Source organism: Dryas octopetala, chromosome 8 (genome assembly GCF_963921425.1).
Source record: "Dryas octopetala chromosome 8, drDryOcto1.1, whole genome shotgun sequence".
NCBI classification, from domain to species: domain Eukaryota; kingdom Viridiplantae; phylum Streptophyta; class Magnoliopsida; order Rosales; family Rosaceae; genus Dryas; species Dryas octopetala.
This window is the reverse complement of record NC_141373.1, coordinates 10,254,470-10,264,922: the sequence shown is the minus strand read 5'-3', so window position 1 is coordinate 10,264,922 and position 10,453 is coordinate 10,254,470. Positions and strand designations below refer to the sequence as shown.

General features: G+C 35.5%; 1 protein-coding gene across 1 annotated transcript; it reads right to left on the bottom strand.

Annotated features, from left to right (window-relative positions):
• Window positions 1-5,384: 5,384 nt before the first annotated feature.
• On the bottom strand, window positions 5,385-7,003 carry LOC147277073 (protein terminal ear1 homolog). The gene is made up of 5 exons (XM_086255597.1): window positions 6,641-7,003; window positions 6,465-6,553; window positions 6,037-6,180; window positions 5,697-5,838; window positions 5,385-5,558 (listed from the first exon to the last, which is right to left on the bottom strand). The coding sequence occupies exons 1-5, from the start codon at window positions 7,001-7,003 to the stop codon at window positions 5,385-5,387; spliced, it is 912 nt and encodes a 303-aa protein (XP_086111723.1).
• Window positions 7,004-10,453: the final 3,450 nt, after the last annotated feature.

Below are 10,453 nucleotides of genomic sequence, written 5' to 3'. Positions count from 1 at the left end.
GCTTCGCACATGACTGTTATTTCGAATATTTTGGTCCACCTAGATGCTTATTTGAGCTCTATTCGTCATATAACATATTCAGTATAACATTGAAACTTCTTATTTTTCTTTATTGATTGCGTATAAGGACGAATATAGGCTTATTTAGGTATTCAGGTGGAATAAGTTGTCTGAAATGTAACTCACGTGCAATGCTCGTTAAAATTTTTATCATCAATTTATACGAGACTAACGATTTAGACTTAATTGCTATCATATTGAAAGTACATGATTAAAATTGCTAAAATTAAAAGAACTTGATTAAAGTGGAAATTTTACGAAAGTACAGAGACCAAAAGTGTTATTTGGCCAGCTTCTTATTAGATACAGCTTCGAGAAATTATTTAAATTATTTTTGTCACAACTATGCCTTGAGGGATAGTGTTCAAACGTTGTAAGTGCATCTCTATATAAAAAAATTAAAAAAAATTATTCAATATATGGTAACTAGTACTTGATTTCAATAATATTATGGTCCAATCATAAGGTGGCCCAAGGCCAAAAATATAAGGACCAGGCCATTTCCTTAATATAAACAGACCAACCCATGACCAAAAAAATAGTGCTATGCTGGTCTTGGTCCATTGGGCTTGAGTTGTTTTTATAGGCCTATAACACGAACAAGGTTGCGACACTTTCATGTCAAAAACCTAACTCATAAACTAACTTTTAAAAATAAAATCAAAAATAAAAAATAAAAAGATCTTGCGTTATAGGCAAATTGGCCAATGATCCACGACCAACAAGGACATATCAGGCACTATAAAGTCCCTCAATTACAGTCAATTAAATATAGGCAACAATATGAAACTTTAAACTCTTTATAAAAACCGACTAAACGTACCGTCAAATATTTTTGGCCAATATCACATTGGTGCTCTTAATCATGAAAGGTTAGTATATTTTATAAGTTACTTTAGACATTTTATTTGTGGAGATTTTTGTACTCCTAGACAAAGAGTATTTAGGTTATACAAGGATTAGTTAATTGAAGGAAAGGTTGGTTATCCAATACAAAAGAGCTGCTATATGTTCTTTCGCAGGGACAGTGGTGCTCTACTGCTCTCTAAAAAAAAAAAAAAAATTCACTTTCTTTTACAAAAATGTGGCTATTCATTAAAAATAAAATATAAAAAAATTTGACGTTTTTTAATGGTTTTTTATGCCTGATGGGGAAATAAATTTACATGTATTTAACTATTTATTTAAACATTTTTCACAGTTGACAGTATATGATGCAAAGTGCCTTAGAAGAAAAATGTGATGATTACTAGACAACATTGACTTGTGACAGACATCTAACAGCGCCGGCTCAACGTGAATGGTGAATTTGGTGAAGACTGAAGACTGAGGACTGACTGAGTAGCCAACCTACCCATGACCTATCTGATATTGCACAAAACAAAAAATCGATCAATTATTCGACCAAAAAAAAAAATCGATCAATAATATTGCAGTGTGACGTTTCCGCACCCCCCAATAAGCAGAGCTACAGGGTCTTCGAACACCTCTAGGCTCTAGCTAGCTATTAGTAGCTTATGCATGCCCATATAAATAGAAGGCTTTACATCTCTAAAATAACAAAAATAAAAACAATAATGTTAGAGAAGCCAGATTTTAATCCCACAGTGTGTTTTAATAGACGTGAGATTCATCACAAATAGGTTTCACCTTTATTAGGTTATCAATAGGGGTGAGAGTGAGAGTATTTAATGGGTTTACACACTTTTGTAGTAAGCTAAAAAATTGAGAATGAACCTATTTGAGAGTGATATGTAAGGGCAATGCATGAGTTCAGGTGAGGGCTATTTGAGCTTAAGGTAATGGGTGGTGGGGCCCACCCATGCGGGAGAAAAAGTGAGAGCAAAAAATCAAGTAGAGGCCGATAAGATGGGGCCCAGCCTGCCACATCCTTAGACGCGTCTAAAGGACACCAGCAGACCAGATTTGTAATCAATGGTCCGGATCTATTCATTAACTCAATATTGTCAAAATTCAAATGCTTGAGAAAGTACTTCGAGATATTCCAATTTTTCAAATAGATGGTAGTTCGAGAGAAAAACATTTACAAAACCGTCTTATAGGTATATACAATGTATATGTCTCTTTTATTATGTGATAAGTCATGTTATGAGAGAGATAAACATATAAAATAAATAGGATCATTCTATTGAAGTTTTTCTCTGTACATTATGATATAAAGAGAAAAACTTCTATAAGAGTATTATACACCCTATTAATTATACATATGTCTCTCTCATCACATAATTTGTCACTAAATAACAAAGATAGACACATTAGAATTCTTCTCGAATGATAAATCATTCACTATTTGTTCCTTAAAAGGTAGGTTTGAAATTGAAGAATAGCTCAACCTTTGAAACCCAAAAAAAAATAATAATAACAAAGAAAATCATTCAGAGAATCAAAATATTAAATGCCAATATGCCATGCATATATGCATGCTCTTCGTTTTTTGGCTGGTATTCAGTTGGCCAAACATGGTATCAATTACACCCAACCCAAAATCGTACGTTGACCCGGCAAAGGCTGCAGTTGACATATTCTGCTACATATATATACCCACGACCATCGCTGCAATTGACAGACACTATGAAAATGTCTCACATACTCGATCACTCTTAAGTCGACCTTACTTAGAGTGGTAAGTAAGAGCAAAAGAACCAAAAGGCTCAGTTATGGATTCACCAATTATGGATTGCAGTGCTGAAAAATACTCACTCTGCATGCGCTATATTGCAGCTAGCTAGCATATCTGAAAAGTTTGAAGAAAAGCTGGCCACATCCAATACAAAAGAGCTCCCATTCCTGGCATGGAAAGTGGTTTTCTCTATTAAAAAAAGAATGTATAAGAAAGAAAAGAAGGAAAATCACTTTATTTTACAAAAATGTACGTCCCTATCCATGAAAAAAAAAAAGCCCAAATCATAATTTTGGTCTATGTACTTTCACGAAAGTTTCACTTTGGTCATATTCTTTTTATTTTTTTAATTTGAGTCTTATACTTCTAACACATAGCAATTAAGTCTCAATCGTCAACCATGTAACCATGTTTGAATTGTTGACGGAAAAATCCAACATGACAGCACTTGCTTTACATGTGAGTGGCATTTCAAACATCTTAGTTCATGTAGTCATGTAGATGCCTACTTAATTACATATCCGCCTTTAAATCCTAATCAATTTGTTGCTAAAACCCCTTAATTTTTCATACAAATTGTGTTCAATGACGGGTACGGGATTATATAGGTATCTAGATGGAGTAAGATGTCCAAAATGTCATTCACATATAAAAGCATGTCAAATTTTTTTGTCAACAATTTAAATATGGTTAACCATTTGAACTTAATTGTTATAGTATTGAACCGATTAATTACCAAAAGTAAAAAAACATGAAATAAAGTAAAATTTTCGTGAAATTACATGGACCAACTAAGAGAGTTTCAAAAACACCTAGCTATGAGGCTATGACCTACAAATTTTTTGGCCGGCTACAAAATTTTGTTACATATATGATTTTCATCTCACAATATGTCTGTAGAGTTAATTTTTATATTATAGGATCTACATATTAATTTGTTGTGAGGAAAAAATTACATATAATTATAACGTGAAAAAATTTATTCACTGCCCCTACATGCATAACAACAACATAACCCACTCTGCAGCCATCACATGCACTACTTGAATTACAAACATCTCAATTGAAAACAAAGAACAAGAAGATCGATATATATATATTATAGTCTTTCATCAAATGAAAACCCTAAACCAAATGAAAGCCAAGGGCTTACATTGTCATTTAAAACAACTAATAACTATCTGACGAGAGAGATATGGTAGGGCCCACACAGTGGCAGAACCGGATTTAAAATTTGGGTGAGTTAAATCTCTTAGACAATTTTTTTTCTAATAAAAAAAATACATATAAAATAGTTATATAGGAACTTGAAAAAATAAAAACCATGAAGATCATGAACGTATTGGGCTAATGGGCTAATGAAAAGTGATTATTGATTGTATTCGGCTTGTAATTTTACTTTTATTTTTCTTAACTTTACCCTTTTAATGAGTTGAGTTTTTATATAATATATATTAATTAATTTTTCTTATAGAGCATAGCCAGTCATGCACTTAGTTCCACCACCACTGGGCCCACAAGTGCAATCATGACTCATGATGCTTTATGCATGGTTGATATGACAATTAGTAGATATTTTTTTTTGGTCGAAACAATTAGCAGATCATGGAACCAAATTAGAGTTTGGAGAGTAAACCATCAAAAAGTTTAATCTGTGGGGCAAAGTGTCAATCAGACCATAATTTGAGAATCTGTAATTAGCCCAAAAAAAGGTATAAACCATATCTATCCTGGGTGGGTTTGAAGAAGACAAGTGCATAGATGGTAGGTTAACAAATTTGAAGAAGACAGAGAGGCAGAACTTTCGAAACCCAAAAAATAAGAAAACTAAAACCATATATGTACGTAGAAATGTAGAATCAAAATATTATTTTCTATTTTCGCTGCTTCAATTGGAAAGAAAAGATTTTCGGCTGGCCGTTGGAATTATGTCGAAACAAGAAATTAAGAAAGAAATATTAATATTCGCCCCAAAATCAGGGCTGGCAACGTTGACCATTTGTCCATTTGCTCCTACTTCGCAACCCTCACTGGAATTAACAGACACCCAAAAAAAATGTATCTCCTACTCACAGTAGTAGTGAGTAAAGTAAAAGCAGAAGAACCAAAAATGGTCGGTTGCTCTGATTCACCAAATTATGGAATGGGGTTTGTAAAGCTACCACTGCATTTGCATACACATCTCACTCACTCTGCAGCCATTACACTACGTACTAATTATAACATATATCTGAATTAAAAACAAACATACAAGCTAGATAGATATTTCGATCAATCAGAGCCATTCATTCATCATTAATATCAACACGCACATTAGCTAGGAAAAGAGAAAATCAGAGCCGTTGATATCCACATCGATCTGGAGGGTGGAACTCACCACCTGGACATGATGACCATGATGAGGTCCAGGTGCCAAGCTCCACCCCACAACTCCATGCTTGGCCTCCTCATCTTCATCACAGTTCACACGTTTTGTGCACTCTATACACTAGAACCTACCTACCTAGTACGCACACTCGATCTTATCCCCAAACCAAACCAAAGAAACATGTTTATGTGAAACCACATTTAAAACAATCAAGTAGCTAACCCTACGAGACAAACCAGATTTACATGCATGTTAATATGTAAATAAGCAAATCCATCCATCCATCCATAGAAGCTATATATACTTATTGTCACTTCAACTGCATGGTCTAGTGATCATGGTCATGCTGCCCATGCATCTACCAACTGTTCTCTGCTCCACCACCTTCCCCGAACCGTCTCGCGCGGGGCTGAAGCACACCGGTAGCACCTCCTCCGACTCGCACGGAAACCCCATGTTTTCGAAGTGCTCCACCAATTCCTTCTTTCCCTACATTTAATTCATCAATTAATTAATTTCCTATGCAAATTCAGTTAACTAATTAAAACTTAAATTCGCATGTACACTACTGTATGGAGTACACTACATATATATGTGACACTAATATGGGAATGGGAATGTATATACCTGGATTTTAGCGTAGGCAATTTCACGAATCTTAGGAGAATGGAAAAGATTCCACATCCGGCTGTGACATGCAAGAAAAAATTTCCACACTGCCTTTGGGTTCGCGAAGTTAACAAAAGCATACCCCTTATTAAACCCAGTCCTGCATTAATTTATATATATATATATATATATATACCACAGCTAATTAATATATCCATCTCACAAAGTTTAGAACAATACTAATTTAACAGTGATTGGTCTTAAGTCATTCATTAATTAATTAACTGCAAACCTAATTAAAAAGGCAGACATGCATCGATTGAAATGAAGTAGGCTAGCTAGTATAGTCAGTACATACTGAAAATCAATAGGCAGATAGAGGAAATCAAAGGACGATGACAACGTCGTGTCATCGACATCTCCATCTCCATCTCCTGCTGCACCAGATCTACGGTTCTCCGCAAGGCAGTGGTTGTCAAGAAACGCCACCAACAAATCACGACTTCGATTTTCACAACCAAAAAAATCAATCAATTAATAAATTTGGACCAAATTAATTAACTTTTAGAAACCCACTTCATCATCAACATGCATGTAATTAGATGACCCAAAAAAAAAACTTTCTTGAGCTAGCTCCCAATTAAAACCACAATACCCAGATACAAAAAAGTTGATCAGAAGATTGGTATACAAAAATGAAGTAAAACCCAAATGATGATCATCAACAACAGATTTACAAAACCATATATGAAGTAAAAAAAAGATTGATTTAATTTAATTACATACTTGTACTTTTTGGGTATGTTCCTGATCATCACAGTGGTACTGTTCCCATCACGTACCACAGGCAACACATCCGAGTACCTCTTCATCATCTTCTTCCCCCAAAAATTACAAGATTTGACATTATGATGATGATCATCATGATTTTCATTTCTCTCATACTTGTTCAAATTCCTTACCACACCATTATTAGTACAAGAAGCTGGTTTGCCAAGCATTGGCCGCCATGGCCTTCTCTGCTGCTGCCACCTGTCCCCTCTGTTGTTTCCAGCACGACGTCGTCTGTGGCCAAACCGATTCGCATTTGGGTTTCTGGGTCGTTGGGTTTTGTGTTCGGGTGGGATGGGGAATGGGTCTGGGTTTGGGTTGGAGTATCTGCAAATGGGTTGAGAGAGTGTTTGGAGATTGGGGAAGTAGAGAGGTTGCAGGTGAGGGTTCACCAGAGGAAGCAGTGGGGGTGCGTGGTATGTGATTATTTGGTTGCGGGGGAAGTACTCGGCTGCTTTTGGGTTCAAACCCTTTAGACCTTGTCTTGCAGCCATGGAAACAAGGACTCAAAACCTTGTCTGACTGAACTCTGAAGGAGGTTTTATCTTGTGGGTGATGTGGGGTTTCTGCAACTCTCACCCGCAGTAAGACACGGCTGGATACTGCTGGTCCTTTCTGAGCTTCTCTTAAATTAAGAGCTAGCATTGATCGATACTCTATATTTTTATGAGGCATAATATATGATTCTCTCTTCATCTAAATTAACTCTACTCACTATTCATGGTCATTCTTCAATTAAATTTTATTAAACTAATACTTTATTCAATCAATTACTTTGTATCTTAGACGAAGAATTAAGTTTAGAGGTTATGTAGTTAGTAATAATACAGAAATTTATATAGTTAGAATTAATTAAGTTTTGAGGTTATTTACATTTTTTGTGGGTTCACAAATGCTACTTGTGGTTTGGGTCAAGTTTCAATATATATTACACATTTACACTTCGTGATTTAAAATTTTTTATTTATACACTTGTGGTTTCGTAAGTTTTTAATCTCACTTGATCATTCCGTCAAATTGAAGTATGTCACGTGATTTGTTAATTTATTTTTCCAAGTAATATTTATCACTTCCTACGTGGCTACGTAAAATCGGAAATGAGTTGAATTCGATAACCCATCACGCAAGTCGCATACTCGCATGTGATAAAATTTTATCGGCAATTTCACAAAATGAGTGAGATTGAAAATATATTGAATCACATGTAGGAAAAAATTATGAATCTTATGTTTGCTGGGTGGTAGGAGATGGTAGCTAGCTAGGTTTACAGCTTGCAGTCATTACACTACTAAGTAATGACTATACCTATGATTATTTGATCTAGTAGAGAGTACATGGTCTCTTTTTATCGGAATAGATCATAAGTTCAAAACTAATGAACGTCAATTAATTATTAAAAAAAACCAATCTAACCAAATTAGAAGAAGTTGCAATCATGAAATACGTAGTAATGAAAATATCAAAGATAACAATACTGAAGAAAACGAAACAAGTAATGATCTTAATAAATATCAGATTTTATTTCTGCTAATGATTATGATCATGATGGACAATGAGAAAATTTTGAGGCCAATTAAGTTGAAAGATTTATTAGCCGAAAAATAGTACAATTAGAGATGGAATAATACAATTTATTTTCTTGATTATAGGCTTTATAGCCATTGATTAATACGAGAAACTCCAAAAGTCCAAAGTTTGAGGAGATCTTTCAAATATAGAAAATCATATCCTGGCCGGGTTTGAAGAAGAGACAAAATGCGGGTACGTAGTAGATGGTGGCTAGGTTTACAATTCTGAAGAAGACAAATAGGTTCAACGACTTTTGAGTTTTGGATCCCAAAAACAGAAACATAAAAATAAAAATAAAGAAAAAGGAAAAATAAACAGAAAGCTTTTGTGCTACACTGCTACTTGTTGGATATATGTCGAAAGAAGAAAGAATCAGAGAGACATATTATAACACCAACTCAGCACACAATGAGGGCACTAGGGCAGGCCCCAAATCTCATACGACAGGTTGACTGGGAAAAAGGGTAGAAAAGTAAAGTAGTCTGCTGCTGCTACCTTCTATTTTTTATATATATACATACATATAATATATTCACTGAATGCCGGAATTAATTAACAGACACAGAGACACTAAAAAATAGTGTCTTACTCTTACTCAGAGTAGTGAGTAAAGGCAAAAGAAGCAAAAATGGTCAGTTGCTCAGCATTCACCAATTATGGACTTGGAGTACCTTTGTTTACTTGGACCCAATGGTGAGAACAATTTATTAAAAGCCTACAAGGCTACAACAACACCTGAAATAGAAACAAACATAAGAGAGATTGTTCGACCAAAAAAAAAAACATAAGAGAGATTGATATCAGAGCCATTCATCCAAATAGTCTCGAGTGTCAACACATTGGCTAGAAAAACAGATAGAAAATCAGGGCCATCCATCTAGAGGGTGGAACCCACCACCTGGACATCATAACCGTGCATATGATGATCCCAAGGGTCCAGGTGCCAAGCTCCACCCCCCTTATTGCTTGGGCCTGATCTTCATTCCCACTTCACACGTGCGTGCACGCTTTTTACACGTGTGCAGTCTACATCACAACCTATTACATACACTCAATACCTAAACCTAAGTTATGAGACTAGACCACCAACATGAAGATAAGCATTAGGGTCTACTACATTTACAACTAAGTAAGCAGTAAATATGTAACGATGATCACAATCCTCATGCAATCTCAATGCGGACCACATTGCCGGTAGCACCGCCGACACATCTCCCAACTGTCCTCTGCTCTTCCACCTTCGAACCGTCGCGGGCGGGGCTGAAGCACACCGGCAACACCTCCTCCGAGTCACAAGGAAACCCCATGTCCTCGAAGTGCTTCACCAATTCTTCCTTTCCCTAGAAATAGAAATAGTAATAATTTCATTTATCAATTAATTACCCATTATTAATTACTTAATTAATTACACACTCCAAAACCCAAATTCAGTTAACTAATTAAAAACCCAAATTCCCGATTGCATTAATGTCTATATAATGTGGCCATATATGGGTGTATATATAAACCTGGATTTTTGCATAGGCTATCTCGCATATCTTGGTGGACTGAAAGAGGTCCCAGGTGTGACAGTGAGCCGCCAGATAAAACTTCCAGACCGCCTCTGGGCTCGTGAAGTTGACAAACGCATAGCCCTTATTAAACCCAGTTCTGCATACATACCATAATTAAGAGTGTACAATATTAATTAACAATGATTTAAATTCATTGATTAATTCATTCATTGATTGATTGAAAAGTCGAAAACCCAAAAGGCAGCAGACATTCATCGGGAATGTGAAGTTGTAATTAAGTACATACTGAAAATCTATAGGCAGATAGAGGAAATCAAAGGCCGATGACGTCATGGGATCATCTCCTTCTGCACTAGATTTGCGATTCTCCGCCAGGCAATGGTTGTCAAGGAACTCCATCAACAAAGCACGACTTTGATTTATACAACCCAGAAACACAAAAAAGAAACATTAATTAATCGGAGAAGCTAGCTAGCAATAAAAGAGAAAATTAAGAACATATATAAACTGGACCAAAGTAATTAATCTTTAGAAACCCATATCAACAATCAAAATGCATGTAACCCTCAATCAAAATCCCATACCCAAATGGAAAAGAAACCACCCATGCAAAAATTAATGAAAACCCCAGATGATGATGATCATGAAGAACAAAACCATAATATATAAATAAATAATTAAAGAATGCAGGAGTTGAGTTGAAGATTGAATTAATGTACATACGTGTACTTGTTGGGTATGTTCCTGATCATCACAGTGGTATTGTTCCCATCACGTACCACAGGCCACACATCCGAGAACCTCTTGATCATCTTCGTGTCCCAAAATTTCAAAGATTTGAGTATACTATCATCATCATCA